A 22,482-nucleotide genomic window follows, 5' to 3' on the forward strand; every position below is an offset into this window, starting at 1 on the left:
ATCCTGCACACCCAGTAACTCTCAGGATACAACTTGGGCAGCCCTGCTTTAGCCTGAGACCATTGTCTGTGTATTTATGTGACTAGGCAAGTCAGTTAAGAACAAATTCTTATTTTACAATGACGGCCTACCGAAAGGCCTGGTTACGTCTTGGTTAGAAAGACAGTGTACTTCATGATCTAAGAGCAAGAATTTTGTTTATGAACAGTTAGCTATAATCTAAGAGCCAGGCACCAAACAGGAGAGGAGTAACTGGGTGGAAAATTACCGCATTTAAAGTCTTTACTGAACAAATCTAATTTGGCATCACCATGGTAAAAGGCATCCTTCTAAAATCGCCCACACACAGCCAAAACATTTCACCACAGACTTTTAATTTTTCCCTTCAGCTCATAACTAATTGAATGTTCTATTCATGAGACAAGAGAAAGGGGGAAATGGGAGAATGGAGGGGAGAGAGGGAGGAAAGGGAGGCAATCAAGTACATTTTATTGGGAGAAAAATCCATTTGTCTGGTCCGTGTTCTATTCCTGTAGCGCTGCTGGCTGGCAGACTGACTGATTGACATGGCTGTGTATTAATATGCAAACAGCATTAACGCAGAGAGGCGAGGGGGGACAAGGAAGGAGTCGGCGAGGAGAGGGGTAGCGGAATCCGGTCTCTCCCATTAGAAAAGACTGGCCCCTGGTGGCCCCTGTGGAAACCCTGTACATTTACCCATCATCCCTGCCGTGCAGCTGCATTGATTGCGTAGGTGTGTGCGCGTATGCGTTTGAGGCCCTCTGACAACTGGGGAGCTAGGAACCCGAAGCGCTAATCATTCAACAATCTGGACAGCTTTAGGGAGTAGGCTTCTAAACGACTGGTAAAAACCATAGAAAAAGGTGAGAGGTGAAACACGTGTTTGGAATTAGCCTAACTTCGCAACCAAAATTACATTAAAAAAATACATTAAAAAACAAGCTGTTCGTAAAAAAAACAATAAACATGGGCGAAACAAATCAAAACCGAGACATTGTTTAAACACTTGGTTTAGCAAGCAATTAAGAAACCTCATATAAGCAGAGTTTAACGGATGTGTGTGGTTTATAATTGGAAAGGGGCCTAGTTGGGAAATGTATGTGTGGCTTTTAATTGTCATGCACAGCGCGGTTGGTCTCAGAACTAACAGATGCTTGATGTAAAGTTCCAACTCCGCAAACCTCATCTAGTGCATAGCCCTTATATTGGAGTAAAGTACTGACAGGAATGAACAGGAACTTTGCGAAAATTGTGCCTGTGTGCATCAATGGACACACAGAGGTTCCTAGTATCTCAGCCCTGTGTTATGTTCCCTTCGACGTCTGTCTCTCTCTCTCAGCCTATTACAGTGTCTCTGGGCCTGCCTCCGCCTCTTTGTGCATTATCCCCCCCCCCCCCCCCCCCCCCCCCCCCCCATCTCCCTCTCAACTTCCCCCATTAGACGCAGGTAAACTACACGCGCCATCAACAAAACTGACACCCCAATCTATGGAGTCCACAACCATCCATCCCTCCCTCCCTCCCCTCCCCCATCCACTTCCACCGTATTATCTACACTACGTGACAAGCCAGTAATGGAAAAATCACACTAAGCAAATGGTTCCTCTAATAACAATAAATTTGGTATAAAATTATGAAGGGCCCAAACCATTTCCTTGCATCTATTTTGTCATGAATTCTAATTAGGGCGCCAGGGAGGCGGCGAGTGCTGGGTCATCACGCCAGAGACGGCGCGCCGCCTTGATTGATGGCACGGCGCAGGGTCGGTCGGCCTACCCTCCCTGCCTTCGCTCTATCCTCTCCCCCTTTTCCATCTCCTCCCTCCTCTTTCTCTTAAATGAATGGGCATCCCACCTAGCCTCTAATCATACCACACACTACCACACACACACTCCTCCCTGTTCTCATTTCAATTTTGCAGGAGGTGCAGGGAGAGGCAGGGCGGCGGGATGGGAGGGATCGATCATTTATCTTGTAATGGCTGGATAATAGATCCATCACAGTAAAACAGCTGCACAACCTCCTGTGTTGTGTTTCTCTCCCCCCCCCTCCCTCTACAGCCCTTCTCTTACCACCATCCTGTCTTTAACCAGGGGTGTCACACTCATTTGGCGTAAAGGGGCCATCACCGTTCAGGCCAATGTCATGAAAGCTACAACAGAGACAGTCAAATATATTTTCTCTCCCCCCAAATATACTTACATTGTAACATACCGAACATAACTGACTTCACCACATTGGTGATAATTCTTATTTCTTACAAAGTACAATCATTTCTAATAAGCGTGGAGGCTAGTTTTGGGGCACAGGTAGGGGACACGGATGGTGGCGGGCCACACTTGGCTCCTGGGCCGCATGTTTGGGACACCTCAGCTTTATATACTGCCCTAGACACTCATGTGGGCACAGTCCATATCTACATGGTCAGCCTGTGATTCTCACTCTCCAGAATGATAGCAACTTCCTATCTCAAAGTGAAGGGGAATATAAGCTTACAGCTTTATTTTTCCTCCAGGCAAAAATAAATAAAAAGCCTAGTCTGCCAAGTGTATATTGTAAGACATCTTTTGTAAATGCACTTCAAATAAAGTTTGATTTGAAATACTACTGTGGGATGAACGGTGATAAAACAGGTAATTCAAGGCATTCGTAAAATACATTCAAAGATGGTTCTTATGATGCTCTGGTCAAGATAAAGTGAATTGTATCCATATAAATGCAGATGTCCTTTGAATAGCAGGACAAACACCACGATAGATCACCGACAGAAAGCAAAGAGCTAAAACTGGCAGTAAATAAATTGGTATAGAAGCTCTCTGAAATTCTAATAACAAATCATAACACACAAAAAATATATATATAAAAATACCTTTTTAAAAAAAGACATTAGCATTCCGGTCTTATTAATCTTTTTCTTCCAGTCCAAAACACAGCGCACGGACTTGTGTGACTGTGCCCTTTCTCGGTGTCCCCCAGCCAGCCAGCCTCATTGAGAGAGTGTTTCAATGGGGAGAAATCATCTATCTTCGTTAGTGACTGAAGCTAAATATGCTATGCATCTGGTCCTGCCCCCCCCCCCCCCCTTTAGTGCTACGGGTTATTTTATATAATGAGAGATGCATGCAATGAATAACTAATTGCGATAGAGAGAGAGGCCGTGTATGGCTTGTATTTACTAACATGCACAGGGCATTCTATATGCTAACTTCAGCACGTGCACAATTTACATTATTTTAACTAGCCTTTATGGGAGCGTATGCATTTATAGTGACCATACGCATTTATAGTGACCTTCTGGAGAATATGCACCATCTATTAGCCTAATAGTGGAAGGAGACGCTGTATTTGTGCTTCAAACACTGGAGTTGGAGAATGCCATCAGGCTAATCTAGGAGAAAAAAAAATTACTTGGCCTTAGAAAGCAAATTAAGGTGACACCAGCATCAGTGAGAGAATGCCTTTCTAAATCGACAGTTAACTAGGAGCATCTGAAGATGTGTGGATTTAAGTGGGCGCTAACAAAGCATGGCATTGGTGAATGAGCTGAGAGAGAGAGACGAGAGAGAGTGAGAGGGGCGGTGGGGGGGGGGGACATTTCTGTTGGACTGGACTACCCTCTGGTGGCTGGTTGGGAGTACTGCACCTAGTAGACCAGTGACATCATGCATTTGGTTTGAATGAATGCATTGAGTAAGGACTGACTGCTGAACCCGTCTGATATCAAATGAATGAAATAGATGAAAACTGATTCAGAGTGAATCCAATTTAATCCATCCTTATTACTGCTTTGTTCATATCATGCGGTCTCCGCTGCTGGGACAAAATGATCTGTGGGGAAACACTGGTGGTAAAGTTAGCGTCGGGGAGGGGGCCCTCTTGGCACCAGAGACAAAATGTTGCTGTTTTAAACCTAATTTCCTGCAATTCTACATATTTTGCCATGGGGCGGAGAGAACATTTTACCATTTTAAAATTGGTTTCCTGCACCCCTAAACATTTTGCCATGGGGCGGAGAGAACATTTTACCATTTTAAAATTGGTTTCCTGCACCCCTAAACATTTTGTCATGGCTTATGCCACGTTCTTACACCATCTGAGTGACTCAAATAATGAGGGCCCCCCGGGATGTAATGAAATTTGGGGAATTTTAGATTCTCCCTGACCGTCTAGTTTTTATTACAGTGATCTTTAGTCTCAAAGATAATCTTGTAAAAAAATATATACATTTCATAGCTCCCTTATCTTTCTACACACTTTAGAATCTGGTTGTAGTCATTTATGTTTTCAATGAAAACATGTGACCGTCCCCAAAACTTACTTGGATTAGCTGGTAATGGGAGCCGGTTTTACTCACAGTGCTTTTGTCCTTCAGCAATTTATCAATGACTTCTATCAGGTGCTCCTTCTGATCCGGATCCAGGCTAAGGAGAAGGAACGGTTTGAGTCAACTCCCAGTTCCATTGCTTTACTTACACACACACACACACACACACACACACACACACACACACACACACACACACACACACACAACCTGTAGAGTTTCTGGATGGCGTGGGCGGATGTTTTCCTGACGTAAGGGGACATGTCGGAGGCAGCCTCCTTGATGGCCAGCATCATGATGGGAACGATGATGGGGACTCTGATACTGGACAGAACCCTCAGAGCACTGGCTCTGATCAGCTGGTTAGGGTCCTGGTAGAGGACAGATGGGGTAGGGGGGGGTATAAGGATTATCTTAACACACATTCACGAGCACACACACACACACACACACTTCTGCAAAGATGTACACAATGAGACAGAGTGAGGAGAGTAAAAGAGAAAAAAATAAAAAGGACTGGAGACAGAAATCTCTCATGTGGTTTGGGTTAAGAGATACTGAAGACATGATACAGTACCACACACACACGGAGGAAGTGAAGCATGGTGTAGAGCTAGCAGGGGCTGAAATGGGTTTTGCAGCTCTGGGTCCTGAGACACATCAGGGTGACGGGGTGGGCTGTCTAAAAACACAACTCTGTTGTCCACAGAACTTACAGAGAGACAGACAGCCTCTCTTTAAAATGGCTCAATAGCCCTACACACACACCTTTATACACGTACATACCAAACATGACACTTTCTTTCAAGACCTGTATGAGTGTGTGGGAATTCAAAATGGTAAAACACAACTACAAAAAAACAGCTCTGCATCAAAGCCTGCTGTGCACACACACACCACATGTGTTACCTTGAGGGCCCTCTGAAAGGTGCTGATGGACAGTAGAGCCAGGTCCTGCTGCTCCTCTGCATACCTCACCAGGTACACATACACCAACTTCTTCAGCTGGAACACACACACATGTTGAATTTAGTCAGTGAAGAAATCCCAAGTCTATAGATTCACTTTTGGGTTGAGCTCAGTACACATTCCAAATTGTTTAGGTAACACTATTCTTTGACACAGTGGAGAGAATGAGGCTTTGGCTAGACCTCGGATGTATTTATTGGGCTGGTTGTTTTAGAGGGGGGGAAAGCGGAGGTAGAAAGTGTTCCTGTTGGATATTATTAGTCTGGATGGCATGTCGTTTCGGGGAGAGCAGAGAATGAGCTAAAATGTTTTATTTGACTTCAGAATGTTTCTGTTTGCCTTCCTCCCCCTCCTCGCTCCTCACACGTAGCAGAGACTGAGCTAATATTTGTCCAGTGTCCGACTGAGTTAAAAAGGATACTTTGTGATTTTGGCAATGAGTATGAATGAGTGCAGCCACCACACTCCTCCTGCCAGCTCCTTCATCTACTTCCAGAGGCAGATGAACTTGTGGATACCATTTTTATGTCTCTAAGTCTAGACTCCAGTATGAAGGAAGTTGCTAACTAGCGCAACTGCTAACTAGCATTAGCGGAACGACTGGAAGTCTATGGGTGTCTTGCCAGATACGCCATACACTTCCGGGCCCTTTGCGCTGACGCTAGTTAGCGTCGGCTCACGAAACAACCTCGTACTTCCTTCGTACTGGACAGTCACAGACAAATGGCATCCACAAGTTCATCGGACTCTGGTGGATGTAGATAAAGGGCCACACCGGCAAAATCTCTAAGTAACCCTTTAAAGGTTGGCCCTGGTTCACTTCAGTGTTATGCGGCGTACAGCTGTGGTTTTCAATCATCATTGCTGTGATTAGTGGGTGAATTAACATCATTACTGAGTCTAAGAAGGGACATAACCCATCTGGCCTTGTCTGAGGGGAATCACATCTTATCAAAAACGTTGCAGAAAATAGATGCTCAAAATTAGGAATAGTAATCAAATATGCTAATGATTTCATTTCCATTATTTGATCAGTTATCAAATACCAATAACCATACTCCATATAGCCCACCTTCCCGCTCACACACACACCTCAGGGCTTTCAAGTCTCAGGTTGTTGTTGCTAGTGCTGGTTGAAGTAAACAAAGCATCCTGATATTAAATCACACGAGTCCGTCAATACTCTGTGTCCTCCAGTGCTGCTTTCTGATTAGAGACAATCAATAACACACAGCACAGCAGCAGAGTGGGGGGAGGGACGACAAGAGAGACAGAGTGACTGAGCTGCCCGCAGAGAGGTGAGGACAGAGAGAGCGTGAGAGAGCCACAACGAGGGACCTAGCACTACCCTAGCATCTGGTGTGTGTGAAGGGAGAGAGGGAGGAGACGTGGCCACAGGCTCTCCTCTGCCAATTACCCCCACCCACATGCTCCAGTTCCCTACCATGGGCTGCCCTGCCACACACACACACACACACACCTCACAGGTTGCCCCTCATACAGCCTGTTTATTCTGCTGATCAATATTACCAGGCAGTGGTTCGGTGGTCTCCTCCTGGCAGAAGGAGGGACCTCATCCGTCTTGTCTTTGATAGAATCTACTAAACGTTATGCAAACAGAATGGAACTCATACCTCTATGTTCTTACTGGCCACGTTCTTCACCACAGCTGGGAACAGCTCGGAGGCATTCTTCCCCTTGGCGATCAGCTGTGGACACAACACCCCTCGCATGTTTAACAGTTTTCAATGTGTTATTAACACTGCACATACAATATACCACAGCAACGAACCGCACTGTAAATTGCACTTTGGAAATTGTTCACCAATTCTTCAAAATTAGGAATTTACAAATTGGCCTAATTTTATTGAGACGGGAACACCAAAGTACACTCTGAACTGAGAATGCACTGCACTTCAGTATTAGTCTGGGTCTTGGCAGACCTTTGGCCTTGAAGTGTGTGTGTGTGCAGGTGATGCTCACCGCAATGATCCTCTTCATGGCGTCCAGTTTGAGTGAGTCCTTATTGCTCTCCAGCATCTCTTTAAGGTCATCATTCCTGGTGGAGAGGAGAAAGAGATCAGACTGCTTTTTAATTTTGTATAGTGGACGGCCTTCTTTACACCTGAGAACTCCCACTGGTGTAGCCAAGAACTCTACACGTCCGCCGGGGTCAAATTCATTAGGCTAATGAGTTGAAGAAGGTCATCGAATTGGGACTGGAAAACTGTGGCACACTTATAACAGAGATTTGAGTCATTTGATTAAATTACAATCCTATCGCACAAAAAAAAGAAGATATGCAGCCAGACTTGATCGATCTCCAGCCGTGTCCTTAGTGGGAGACAGGCCAAAGGTCTGCCAAGACCCAGACTAATACTGATCTATGGAGAGCATTATGTCCTGCATTAAACTTGGCTCCTGCTAGAAATTGGTAGTCATGTGGAGAACCTCTCCGCAATAGAACAGCCATTTTCAAGAGAGAGTAGCTTACACATACCGGTAGGAGAACCATTCTAGTTTCATCAACGTCAAACGACTGCAAGGGGAAAAAAATACAGGGTCTCAGATGACCTATTTTCTTAGGATACTCTTCCACGTGGTCTACGGTGCTCTATCAACAACCGCTTCAACAATTCATCCCTTTACTGTACCGCCACACTCAAGCGGACGCATTCAAAATATCACAGCATTGCTATGGAAACACCTTCAACCCGGAGAACAAGCAGAATCTCACATGATGTTAACCCAGCCAGGCCTACACGACCCTTACCCTTCCACAGAAGAATGTGAAGCCACACAGCAGGTCATTGATTGTAGAGAGAGAGAGAAAGTGTTCTGGCCACTCAATGAGAGAGGTACGGTTAGAGAGAAAGAGAGATGAACCTGGAGAAGAGTCCCCTAACCAAGCTGGTCCTGGGGCTCTGTTCACAAACACAAACACACCCTACAGAGCCCCAGGACAGCAGCACAATTAGACCCAACCAAATCATGAGAAAACAAAAAGATAATTACTTGACACATTGGAAAGAATTAACAAAAAAACAGAGCAAACTAGAATGCTATTTGGCCCTAAACAGAGAGTACACAGCGGCAGAATACCTGACCACTGTGACTGATCCAAAATTAAGGAAAGCTTTGACTATGTACAGACTCAGTGAGCATAGCCTTGCTATTGAGAAAGGCCGCCGTAGGCAGACATGGCTCTTAAGAGAAGACAGGCTGTGTGCTCACTGCCCACAAAATGAGGTGGAAACTGAGTTGCACTTCCTAACCTCCTGCCCAATGTATGACCATATTTAGAGAGACATATTTCCCTCAGATTACACAGATCCACAAAGAATTCGAAAACAAATCCAATTTTGATAAACTCCCATATCTACTGGGTGAAATACCAGTGTGCCATCACAGCAGCAAGATTTGTGACCTGTTGCCACGAGAAAAGGGCAACCAGTGAAGAAGAAACACGATTGTAAATACAACCCATATTTATGCTTATTTATTTTATCTTGTGTCCTTTAACCATTTGTACATTGTTAAAACACTGTGTGTGTGTGTGTATATATATATATATATATATATATGACATTTGGATTGTCTTTATTGTTTTGAAACTTCTGTGAGTGTAATGTTTACTGTTACATTTTATTGTTTATTTCACTTTTGTTTATTATCTAGTTCACTTGCTTTGGCAATGTTAACATATGTTTCCCCATGCCAATAAAGCCCCTTGAATTGAATTGAGAGAGAAAAAAAAAGTGTGTTGGGTTCAACAACACACCAGGCAGATGTTTCACATTGAACAACATGAGAAGAACGGGTAGAGAGCGAATGAAAAACACAAATTAACCATATTGGGAGTTGTTGCCAGGCGCAGAGAAAAGAAAGTCACGCTGTGACTCACGATAATGTCACAATCAATAATCAGCTAGAGAGATGAGGAAACTAGGCAAGTTTGTAAACTTGAAAAGACACACACAAAGCATGTGATCAGATACTTCTGTAGAGTACCGTTTGGTGGGTGTCTCGTCGGGGCCTCCATTGGCGTGCGTGAGGGTGCTGCTCCTCCTGGCGAAGTTTGGTCTTTAAGGTGAGCTGGACATTCTCAGCAGACAGCAGAGCTGTCCTCACAGTCCCCGCAAGTCCACACACACACGTTTCCCCGACTGTCAGCTGGCTGTAACGTTCGCTGTGGCTACTTCCCTCCAACCCGCCTTTGCCCTTCACAGACCGTTCATAAATGCTACAGCATCTACAGGCCCGTCTGTTGCTCTCCTCTCTCTGTCCGTCTTCCTCGCTCTTCTCTCAGCTGATAAGAGTCGTCACAGGATGCCCTCGACGCTGGCTAAAACTCCAGCCCTCGCCCTGGCACAGACAGAGCTCCCCCTGGCCATCCAGTTATACCCGCGAGTCCACACACACACTTCCTGACTGTCAGCTGGTTGTAACGTTCCCTGTGGCTACTTCCCTCCAACCCGCTTTTGCCCTTCACAGGCAGCGACCAACTGTAGTGGTCACAGGATACCCATTCTGCCGGCTAATGATCTAGCATTAGTGGTTCTGCTACACACACAGACACTACGCATGCCCTCTATGGTATGCTCTCTCCCTCTCTGTAAATTGAAGCTGTGACTGACAGCACCTTCTCCTTAAATCTCAAGTATCAGGCTTTAAAGCAATTAAGAGCCCACCACATCCCTAGCTCTAAGACGATAACAGGAGTGGCAAGATGAAGTGGCCCTCTTTTAAATGGCTACTAGTAGACTGACTCGTAAATGCAATCCAGAGACGGGTTGAGGTTTCCTGCCTGATGGATCTGTAGCTCTTGGACAGGGGCTACTTTCTCCTTCTCTCCTCTGACCGTACTGTTTGTTCTCTGCGTCTGTGTGTAGCTGGGTGGTAGTTTGGTTCTCTCTGCCTGTGGCCACTTCCTCCAGGGGAAACGGGAGGGCCTTATCGGCCTCGGGGTAAACAGTGAGCAGCTTTCACCACCTCTGTCCACAGCACAATGCTTCACGCCTGCCCAGTGCCCTTCAAGGGCCAACAGAAGAACCACACAGAGTTAGAACGACACCCCGACAACTCTACATGTCTCTTTTCATGTTTAAAACCAGCCTAGTCTCTTTTTCCAGGTTTTCAAGACTGGCAAGCAAGTCTACAACCAACCAGCCTGGTCATTCATTCACATAACGACCAGTAGGATAAAGCACTGTAAACAGCTCCAATCAGCTGACTCTATTTAGCCTACTACCGTCTGCCATGTCCTCTAGTGTTTATAACCAGGATGACAACGTTGTCGGACATGGCTCAGTTGATATAGCCCAACACATAATCTGACATCACATGGAGGCCCTATAAAAAACATGGGAAACTGAACCGCAGTGAAATAATATGGCGCTTTAGGAAGCAGCTGATCACTTGGGGACAACCAGCCAGTCACATGTTGCTGTGCTTCTGTCAAGGCCAGAGCAGTAGAGTGGACCGTGAGGTAACAAGAGCCCAGCCAATACTGGATAATCTACAGGAACGTGACTTAGACCCCGACTGTGTCACATGACATTATCCAAACAGCAAACAGACTGTGGTTTCATTTCATTGGAGAAAGCTGACTAACATAAAAAGGCCACCTATTGATATCTTTAGGAGCAATAAAGTGCAAGAGAGGGTTAAGGTTACGGCCATTAAAATGCACATACGTCAAAGGGCACGTAACATTGACGATAGCTTCATTTAAAAACATAAAAACTCCGTCAGGGTTTCGCTGCTTTCTGACTTACCATTCAAGTCTGCCATCTAGTGTCATGGTGCAATCACAGCGCAGATAGAGAACTACACAGAGCAACATATTCTCAGAAATCAACCCCATGATCCTCCTCAAGCTATTCCTGAAGAAATAATAGGATTGAACCAATATGATAAAAACTCCACCTACCCTTACACGAGCCATATGGGACTACTGGGTTGATTTCATAAACAACGCTATCAGTCAGACTTGAGTTTGGGGAGTACAGAACAAAAAAACCTCTTCATTTGAACACTATAATATGAAGGGAATTAGGCTCATGGTGAATATAGAGCGAGTGAATTTATGAATGCCTGACAAAAGCCTAGATTATGTTAAGATGTGATACTGATAGGACAGACTCCCTACTAGATCTCATAGTAAAGCAGAGGCATTGTGTGTCATCGTTTGTGTGTGGACAGTGGAATCATTCACACCCCTCAAGCCCGGCAGGCTCCAGCAGCCCAACCAAGAGTCATCTAGTCTCCATTACCAGACCTGGCCTACTGGCCCTGCCTCGCTGCTGAACAGACCAACCATCTGATCATGTGAGAGGACTTAAGAGATTGACTTAGGGCCAAACCACGTTCAAATATTAGGCTGACGCAAGTCACTGCTCGACGGTGACAGATGGTTGAAAGTGTTATTTTGCCCGCTGCTATGAAGAGCAGCACTAGACTCCATGGAACAGACATACCAGTAGACATTCCACCGTATAACGATGACATGAGCACAACGCAAACATTTTCAATGAGACCTTTCTATGGGTTAAAACTGCTAGAACTTATAGGACTACAAGGGAAATATGCCCAGGTGTAGAGAAAGACAAACTAACAGTAAGTGACTTTGTGGGAGAAAATGGCCTTCAGAGAAGACAGTGACTTGAGGCCTTGTCTGGAGCCACCTGGGGAAAGACTAACCTACGGATAGTGAAATTATAACTGATCCCAACTCCAAGGCCACGGTCTGGGAAACATTGATTTACAGTAAACCCAATCCTACAGCTGAATAAGTCAACTACTGGGCATGTATTCAAGATCATAATGAAGAAGATTAAGGCTATATGGACCTGATCCTAGGTCAGCACACTTTCTCTGAGATCCTACGTGAATACAGGCCCTGATTTACAGTAAAAGACACAGCATGACTGCAGGATGAGGCTGGCCGACCTAGTGATGGAACTGCCCTCTGGTGGTATCGTCACGTGATGTTGATTGATGGCATAGAGCACATTTTACACGTAATCGGGTCCTTTTCATCTCACTTTATCCAATGTATTTAAAATGGGTTGTTTACAAGGATTTTAAACAATATTTCAATGATATGCTACTGTTTGGCACTTATCTAATCACTTGAGTTTATGACAATGAGGGGAAAGAAGATGGGGCATTTTTTTTTAAACCGGCGTTGTACCGAGGACCTTGGAGAACCACATCAATTGACTTGGGTAGCCAGACTAACTACAACAGAGTCGATGTTCATTTTAGAATACATTGACCTCGCACAACTCTACAAACATAAAAGGACGCGGTGGAAAAACATTGTTGAATGTAAAATATATGTATGTTAGAGAAAATGTCTGGTGGTGTCTTTGTCAACTTGTTGCTTTTTTTGTTCATGTAAACATGTATTCCAAACACAGGGCAACATTGCTTGCTGTCAACAAACGCGTTTTAAACCGTGAAGCTACCATAGAGATGCAGCTGTTTATCTAGCCAACTAGTTACCACTAGCATCCATCGTAGATATCAAATTAAGTTGCAAACACAGTTTACACACAAGTAGGTTAATAAAATGTTTCCTTGCTAGCTAATTTACCTACTTTTTAAAGTTGGTGCTGAACAGGCCAAATCCAGCTCCAGCATTGGAGGAGGTCGGGGTAGTCTCCTGACCAACCTCCACCGCTGAATCCGATCCTCCTTGGTCGTTGTACGACAAGTTGTTCGTCGACATGCTCAACATTTGACGTTTCACAAATGTACAGAATTATTTACTGTATAAAGTAAAACTATCGGAAACAAAATCTCAGTCGTTAACAGTTTGATGATGACAATTAGAAGCGCAAAATAAAACTTAGTCCTTAACGTGCAACTTTTTCCTCGTATCCACGCAGTACCGGAAGTATGAGTTGGGTACGTTCGTGTCAAAGTCACATGACAGGGGGAAGAGAAATCAGTCCTCCATAGTTACCACAGTCACAAAGTCTTACACCCCGCCCATTTGTTAAATTAACCTCTTACAATTGTATTTTAAACTTAACCCTAACCCTAACCATAAACTTAACCCCACTGCTATCCTTATGCCTAACCCTAACCGTAAATGAAACCAAAAGGCTAATTGTAGTTTTCATACATTTTTACGATAGCCTATTTTGACTTTGCAGCTGTGGTAGCCCCGTTGCCGTGGTAACGTTGGCCGCAAGCCAATCAAATGAGTTTAGGGGTGTACTCAGTGACGTGCGTGCGGGCTAAACGAAAGCGCCCAGTATTTTTGTAATGTAGTTGGCGCAAGAAACTGGAGTTGAAGTAAACTTCAGAGCTAGATGGTTAGCTGTCTGTCTAAATACCCACATCTTCTTCCACATGTAGCTAACGTTAGGAGCTTGGAAGGGGCTGAGAAAATGGCTTCAAGTCCTAGATCATCTCTTCCAGAGGAAGATTTCACCTGTACTGTGTGCTGTGACGTCTTCAAGAATCCTGTCCTCCTACCATGGAGCAGCCACAGCTACTTGTAAAGTCTATCTGCAGCAATGCTGGGAGTTGAAGGGGGTTCGGGAATGCTCCGCTTGCAGAAAGAGATTTTCAATGGGTAATCCTCCCTGTAACCTGGCTCTATAGAACCTGTGTGAGGCCTACCTTGAGGAGAGTCTAAAGTGCTCTGCATGGTGAGAAATTCAAGTACTATTGTCTGGAGGATAAGCAGCCCATCTGTTTAGTGTGTCAATCTTCTAGAAAACACAAGAGTCATGGCCGCTGCCCCATAGACGAAGCTGTTCAGGGCCTCAAGGAGAAGGTACGACGTAAAGACATGCGTTTTACAGAGTCACGTTTTTATTGAACATAATACATTTTCTATGTGAGGTGTTTAAATACTGTATACAGATTATTCTACTGTAAGATAAGGTGTTCTTTCGTTTCAGGGTGAACACCAGAGAGCACTAAAACCCTTGCAGGAGATGCTAAAGTATTTCAAAGAAGCTACAGAAATCTGTACTTCCACAATGCCTCACATTCAGTAGGACGACGTTGAGTTTAATATCAGAGAAAGCAGCAATAATGTATTAGATCAATATTTAATTATGTTTGCATTTGGTTGCCAAATGTTTGATAGAGATGGCTAAATTATAATTTTTCACAGCTAGACTCTGTAGTAGGACTGATTCATTCACTACTGTACCGATGGCTAGCTAAAATCAGACCAGAGTCCGTCAACCAGACCAGGTAATTGGTTTTCTGGATGAAATGTGAGAATTCCAGTAATGTAATAACAGTTCTCCCACTGTCTCCAGAGACAATTCCAAGACGCAGAGATCGAGATCAAGCATGAATTCAAGGAGTTTCCGCAGTTTCTTAGAGATTAAGAGAAGGCCAGGTTTGACACACTGAGGCAGGAACAGTTTGTGAAGACTTCAGCAATGGTTAATAGGATTGACCAGTTGAGACAAGAGATGTCATCACTTGTAAACACAATTTAAGCTTATAGAGGATGAGCTATGAGATTAAGACACCTCATTCCTTCAGGTCAGGACTGCTCTAAGTTAACATGATTTCTTGGTGCATTTATACTGATAAATAGTGATAGATAAATAACATAATTAAATCTGGTAGTCTGTTCTTCTGCAGAACTACAAGACTATAATGGAAAGGTAAGTGAGCTGCATCCGGTCTCTCTCTTCTCTGTGTTCTGAACCGCCACTGACTCCTGAATATTCTTCCAGAGCCCAGTGCACACTGCCTGATCCAGATACACAGCTGGTCTCAGGAGCACTGATTGACGTGGCTAAACATCTGGGCAATCTGCAGTTCAAAGCTTGGGAGAAGATGCAGAGGAATGGGATTGTCACTTACAGTTTGTATCCATTTTTTAAATCTTAGTAAATACTGGTGGTGGACACCAATATTGATAATTAGATATGATATTGATATGAGCAAGGCATATCGTGATAGGTTTATTATTCCTGTTAACCTGACCTGGCCCAATGGGCAATCCGCAAGCAGTTGTCTGGACTTCACAGAGCTTTGGAAGTGAACAGAAAAGTGAAAATGTTATGTAGGGCTGTTAACGTTAATAACCTGTTAAAGAGTGACATGTTTTTTTGCCACCAAATTTCTTTTGATGCCATTAATCGCGTCTCCATTTCTTCACTGCACAGAACATTTTAAGCGCGCGTGTTTCCGCACGGACCCTTTTAGGAGCAGAATATGACATGGAGCACAGCTACAGCAGAGAGGAAGAGAGGCCAAATATTATGGATGTACTGACAAGATACATGTCTCTCCGCCCTAACGATGGGAGTCGTTGTCCAAAAAGTGTCACGGCGGGCTGTCTAGCCCCTGCCTATCCTTTCTTTGGATTGGTGGATACATCTCATTATTGTAATCCTTTTTTGAATACTCGATGAGGGTTGTTGAGGTCAACCGCCTGTATTCAATGGAGAGGTGCTTTGCTACTATCCTCATACCAGATTTTCGGTGGAAAATCTGTTTCCCTCCAACAGGTGGCGTTTTTTCTCTTGTTTTTTTCGCCCACCAGGTAAGGAGTTTTTGTATGGAGATCAATGAGTGTCAAATTTGGTCAACAAAAACCTGAATGGCTTATTTGCCTCATGAGGTTTATTTGATGGAATACTGATGTGTGTATGTGCAGTACCAGTCAAAAGTTTGGACACACCTACTCATTCTAGGGTTTTTCTTTATTTTTACTATTTTCTACATTGTAGAATAATAGTGAAGACATCAAAACCAAGAATAACACATAGGAATCATGTAGTAACCAAAAAAGTGTTAAACAAATAAAAATGTAGCTACCCTCTGCCTTGATTACAACTTTGACATTCTCTCAACCAGCTTCATGAGGAATGCTTTTCCAACAGTCTTGAAGGAGTTCCCACATATGCTGAGCACTTGTTGGCTGCTTTTCCTTCACTCTGCGGTCCAACTCAACCCAAACCATCTTAATTGGGATGAGGTCGGGTGATTGTGGAGGCCAGGTCATCTGATGTAGCACTCCATCACTCTCCTTCTTGGTCAAATAGCCATTACACAGCCTGGAGGTGTGTTTTGGGTCATATTGTCCTGTTGAAAAACAAATGATAGTCCCACTATGCGAAAACCAGATGGGATGGCGTATTGCTGCAGAATACTGTGGTTGTCGTGCTGGTTAAGTGCGCCTTGAATTCTAAATAAAGCGCCACCAGAAATGCACCATCACACCTCATCCTCCATGCTTCACAGTGAAAACCACACATGCGATATGTGAGATCATCCGTTCACCTACTCTGCGTCTCACAAAGACACGGCAGTTGGACCAAAAATCTAAAATTTGGACTCATCAGACCAAAGGACATTTCCACCGCTCTAATGTCCATTGCTCGTGTTTCTTGGCCCAAGCAAGTCTCTTCTTATTATTGGTCCTTTGGTAGTGTTTTCTTTGCAGCAATTTGACCATGAAGGCCTGATTCTCCCTTGAAGGTGTGTCTGTTACTTGAACTATGTGAAGCATTTATTTGGGCTGCAATCTGAGGTGCAGTTAACTCTAATGAACTTATCCTCTGCAGCAGAGGTAACTCTGGGTCTTCCTTTCCTGTGGCAGTCCTTGTGAGAGCCAGTTTCATCATAGCGCTTGATGGTTTTTGCGACTGCACTTGAAGAAACTTTCAAAGTTCTTGACATTTTCCGCATTAACTGACCTTCATATCTTAAAGTAATGATCGACTGACATTTCTCTTTGTTTATTTGATCTGTTTTTGCCATAATATGGACTTGGTCTTTTACCAAATAGGGCAGTCTTCTGTATACCACCCCTACCTTGTCATAACACAACTAATTGGCTCAAACGCATTAAAAGGAAAGAAATTCCACAAATTAAATCTTAACAAGGCAGAACTGTTAATTGAAATGCATTCCAGGTGCCTACCTCATGAAGCTGGTTGAGAGAATGCCAAGAGTGTGCAAAGCTGTCATCCAGGCAATAGGTGGCTACTTTGAAGAATCTCATATATAAAATATATTTTTATTTATTTAACACTTTTTTTGCTTACGACATGATTCCATATGTGTTATTTCATAGTTTTAATGTCTTCACTATTATTCTACAATGTAGAAAATAGTCAAAATAAAGAAAATCCCTGGAACTAGTAGGTGTGTCCAATCTTTTGACTGGTATATATATATACAGTGCATTCAGAAAATATTCAGACCACTTTACTTTTTCCACAATTTGTTACGTTACAGCCTTATACTAAAATTGATGAAATTGTTTTTTTCCCCTCATCAATCTACACACAATACCCCATAATTTCAAAGCAAAAACGGTCAAAGTAAAAACTGATAACATTTAAATAAGTGTTCAGACCCTTTACTCAGTACTTTGTTGAAGCACATTTGGCAGCGATTAAAGCCTTGAGTCTTCTTGGGTATGATGCTACAAGCTTGGCACACCTGTATTTGGGGAGTTGCTCCCATTCCTCTCTGCAGATCATCTCAAGCTCTGTCATGTTGGATGGGGAGCATCACTGCACAGCCATTTTTAGGTCTCTCCATAGATGTTAGATCGGGTTCAAGTCCGAGCTCTGGCTGGGTCACTCAAGGACATTCAGAGACTTGTCCTGATGCCAGTCCTGCGTTGTCTTCTTTGTGTTCTTCGATCCAGTCTGAGGTCCTGAGCACTCTGGAGCAAGTTTTCATCAAGGATCTCTCTGTGCTTTGCTCCGTTTATCTATCCCTCGATCCTGACTAGTCTCCCAGTCCCTTCCTCTGAAAAACATCCCCACAGCATGATGCTTCCACCACCATCATACACCATAGGGATGATGCCAGGTTTCCTCCAGATGTGACGCTTGGCACTCAGGCCAAAGAGTTCAATCTTGGTTTCATCAGACCAGAGAATCTTGTTTCTCATGGTCTGTGAGTCCTTTAGGTGCCTTTTGGAAAACTCCAAGCGGGCTATCATGTGACTGAATAAATATGGTTTGGCCCCTAAAACCCTCACAAACCTTTACAGATGCACAATTGAGAGCATCCTGTCGGGCTGTATCACCGCCTGGTACGGCAACTTCACTACCCGCAACCGCAGGGCTCTCCAGAGGTTGGTGAGGTCTGCCCAACGCATCACCGGGGACAAACTACCTGCCCTCCAGGACACCTACAGCACCCGATGTCACAGGAAGGCCAATAAGATCATCAAGGACAACAATCACTCGAGTCCCTGCCTGTTCACCCCACTATCATCCAGAAGGCGAGGTCAGTACAGGTGCATCAAAGCTGGGACCGAGAGACTGAAAAACAGATTCTATCTCAAGGCCATCTGTTAAATAGCCATCACTAGGCGGCTTCCACCTGGTTATGTAACCCTGCACCTTAGAGGCTGCTGCCCCATATACATAGACTTGAAATCACTGGCCACTTTAATAATGGAACACTATCCCACTCCGACATTGCTCATCCTAATTTTGATGTATTCCTTAATTCCATTCTTTTACTTTTAGGTTGTGTATTGTTGTGAATTGTTAGATATTACTGCACTGTTTTTGGAGCTAGAAACACAAGCATTTCGCTACACCCGTTTTAACATCTGCTAAGCATGTGTATGTGACAATTAAAATGTGATTTCATTTGAGGAGTGGCTTCCATCTGGCCACTCTACCATAAAGGCCTGATTGGTAGAATGCTTCAGAGATGGTTGTCCTTCTGGAAGATTCACCTATCCACAGAGGAACTCTGGAGCTCTGTCCGAGTGACCATTTTTGTTGTCTGAATACTTTCCGAATGCACTGTATATGACACATGACATCACGGCAACTTTGAGATAAAACACTTTATATTGGAGGTGGCTATGCATATTCGTGGTATGAGGCTAGTAGCATAGCGTTTATCGCCATTGAATACAGGCGGTTGACGTCAACAACCTCTGATCAAATATTCAAAAAAGGATTACAATAATGGGATGTATCCACCAATCCAAAGAAAGGATAGCCGGGAGCTAGACATCCCGCTGTTCTGCTTTGTGGACTACGATTCCCATTGTTAGGGTGGAGAGACATTTATCTTGTCAATATATCCATAGTCTTTGCCTACATTCAATGCTTGCGCCTTTACATTATTGTGTCTATTGTTACCACAGCCAAAGTCAAAATTGGCTAAACCTAACATTAAACACACCGCTAACCTTATGCCTAACCTTAAACTACGACCAAAAGCACAATTTTCTTTTCATTCACTTTTACGATATAGCCTATATATCGTAAAAATGTATGATAAACATTTGCTTTCATGAAAACAAACATTTGAAATGGGTGGTGTTTATAACTTTGTGGCTATGGTAACTAGTGACAACCCCTTTACGTTACTGAGGACTATGTGCCTCTTGCCAAACTCATGTCAAAGTTATGCCCAATATTATCGAGATGTTTTTTTCTTCTTTCTGTGGTGAATTCATGAGCATGTCACGGGCCGTTTTAAACTAGTCGCAAGCCGGTATTTTGGGGTTTGATAATAAACATTGTTTATCCAGCTAGTCATGTTACCTAGCTAGCTAGCAACCTGATAACTTGACCACTGACTAGGCTATGCACAAATTTGGATGGCACAGGAAGAACTGAAAAGGAATAGGCTACTCAACAACAACAAAAAGGAGGGTGGTTTGTCGGGGTGGATGTATAACGCGAATGTCTAGCAACCCAAAGGTTGTGAGTTCGAATCTCATCACCGACAACTTTAGCATTTTAGCTGATTAGCAACTTTAACTACTTACCACTGAGCGTGTTAGCTAACCCTTCCCCTAACCCTTTAACCTAACTCCTTAACTTAACCCTAACTCCTAGCCAAGCTAATGTTAGCCACCCAGCTAGAATTCGTAACATATTGTACATTTTGAAAATGCATAATATTTGTAATATAATTCGAAAAGTATATATCTAATGCGAATTGTAATTTGTAACATATTATATATACTAAAAGGGTGATGGACAACCACTAGTGAATACAGACCATACGAAATGTAACGTATCATACTAAATGGAGTGTCTTGGATTTACGTACAGAATAATATGAAATGCTCGGTGACCAGGTTGGGCTACTCAAAGAGATGCTTCAAAGGTACATTAGGCTGCATTTGCAAGAGGGGTGTGTGTGTGTGTGTGAAAGAGTAAGTGAGAGAGCGGGTGTGGGAGGGAGGGAGAGTGGAAGACTAGAATGATCTGAACAGTACAGATGGCTACAGAGTTTTCATAACATTGTTGGACAAGTTTAAAAGATCCTCGTTCTTTTGTATCCATAAAGCAATTTCTTTTTGTTCCTATAGTCACACTACTTCAAGAGCACTGATAAGAGAAAGTAGGCCTACTTAAACATTGGGAGGATTAATAGTTGTATGTTACAGTGACATTTGTGTCGTTCATGGTAAAAATTCCATTAACATTTAGATGTAGATAATTGAGTTCCGTCCCTTACAGTCAAAACATAGTATGCCTGTAACTCAATGCACTGCTTTTTTTTAAATGGAAAATAAAATAAAAAATGAGGGCCAAATTTGTGCAAATTCTAAAATTGCGACTAACTAATGCCATTAACTCGACAGCCCTAATTTTCTACAAACCGATATGATCTTGATAGCGACTCGGAAAAATGCAGCTGATTTTTTTTTCTCCATATCACTCGTAAATACTTTTACCGCTGAAGTTTATTTCTTCTGAAAAATACTATCACTGGTATGTGCCTTGGTACCCAGGTGTACACATTAACCAACAGGTTTCTGTGCCTTTGCCTAAGGCTTAGGGCATACAAATGTTACTATGTAATGTACAAGCTAACTCCATCACTGAGAGTAGGGAACTACTTGGAATTTGACCTGTTCATTGTCGGGTCAACAAGAAGACCGAAGAGGGTGCAAACAACGAGAACACCAACAACAACAAAAAATCAACCACTGATTTAAGTCTAAAGTATCTCTGATCTTTCCACTCAGATCCTGTGATTCTGGACCCCAACACTCACAAATTGTCCTGTCTGATGAGCTTACCATTGGCACACACTTGGAGCGCAGCATGCAGCTTCCTGACAACCCAGAGAGGTTTGATAAATGGCCCTCAGTCCTGGGCTCTGAGGGCTTTGACTCAGGCTTACACACTTAGGATGTTGTGGTTGGGGAAAATGAAGAGTGGATGGTGGGTGTTCTATTAGAGTCTGCCCCGAGGAAGGGAGAAATAAAGACTAGAGACCAGTTCTGGGGTTTAACACACTTGTATGGTACATGCAAAGCTTTTCCCCCACCAAATGATCAAATTTTCCTCACTGTAGACTATACCAGGACAATTAGAGTGCACCTGGACTAGGACAAAGGAACACTCTCATTCTCTAACCCTGATAATGCCACACATATACACACGTTCACACACACTTTTACTGAGAGAGTCTTTCCACATCTTGGTAATAACAGCTGATACCCTCTGACGATCTTACCTGGAGAGGTCACTTTAGTGATATCACCTGTCAAGTGTAAAGCCGATCCGGACTCTGACAATGAAGATGAATTGAAGAAGAATGCTTCTTTGTCATTTTCAGATCACGAAAACTGGTGTCTTTTGATGTTTTTCAGTGGAACTGCAGTCATAACCAGCTGATACCAGTGGCATTTGTTGTAAGAAAAATGCTCTGTTCATTAGGATTTTAGTTGATGTTTCATGTTGATATGTCACCAAGATATATTTTCATTCATTGTGCCATTTTCTTTGTCTTGAGAGAAGAGAATGTTTTATGTAAAGGTTAATGAGTCCATTAAGACATGATTAAAACAATTCAATTTTTTAATCGGACACAAGTCACTCTTTATTATTATTATTCTGATAAATCTCTAAACGCTGCCATCTGGATCTGAGCTCAGCATAATACTGTTTCATCAATGAAACTGTTTGTTTCCTGAAGAATGTCTGTTACTGTAGATGGCAGCAATGGACCAGTATTTGATTAGGCATGACTGCAAACTGCTGACTTAATTTGACTGTGAAATAAAAGCACATTCAGCCAGCCATGTTCACCAATATCAGCAAAAGGAGAACAGAAGATACTGACCCTACCGTTATACTTTTTTAGTGAGCTGCACTGTGGTCAGAATGCAGTCATGGTTACATTAAGACACTGTGAAGCCTGGTGTGAGATATGGGTCGGAAAAC

At 43.3% G+C, this 22,482-nt stretch overlaps 1 protein-coding gene and 1 pseudogene across 3 annotated transcripts in view; one reads left to right on the forward strand and one right to left on the reverse strand.

Moving 5' to 3' along the window:
- Positions 1-13,236, reverse strand: part of LOC139387863 (AP-3 complex subunit beta-1-like) — a 61,585-nt gene extending 48,349 nt beyond the window's left edge. Inside the window, exons 1-6 of one of the 3 annotated variants that reach the window (XR_011629228.1) lie at positions 12,919-13,224; positions 7,298-7,373; positions 6,949-7,023; positions 5,255-5,350; positions 4,556-4,716; positions 4,376-4,442 (exon numbers count right to left, since the gene is read on the reverse strand). Coding sequence is in view for 2 of the 3 variants with exons in the window: in XM_071134163.1 (XP_070990264.1) it covers positions 4,376-4,442; positions 4,556-4,716; positions 5,255-5,350; positions 6,949-7,023; positions 7,298-7,373; positions 12,919-13,058 (615 nt within the window). In the remaining variant the exon portion in view is untranslated. Of the gene's footprint in view, positions 1-4,375; positions 4,443-4,555; positions 4,717-5,254; positions 5,351-6,948; positions 7,024-7,297; positions 7,374-9,325; positions 9,469-12,918 lie in introns of those variants that run through there. The other 2 variants (XM_071134163.1, XM_071134164.1) reach the window with 2 other exon arrangements.
- Positions 13,237-13,872: 636 nt separating this feature from the next.
- LOC139387796 (nuclear factor 7, ovary-like) lies at positions 13,873-21,918 on the forward strand (annotated as a pseudogene).
- The last annotated feature ends 564 nt before the right edge of the window (positions 21,919-22,482 follow it).

Source organism: Oncorhynchus clarkii, chromosome 29, assembly GCF_045791955.1.
Source record: "Oncorhynchus clarkii lewisi isolate Uvic-CL-2024 chromosome 29, UVic_Ocla_1.0, whole genome shotgun sequence".
In the NCBI taxonomy this organism is placed as follows: Eukaryota; Metazoa; Chordata; class Actinopteri; order Salmoniformes; family Salmonidae; genus Oncorhynchus; species Oncorhynchus clarkii.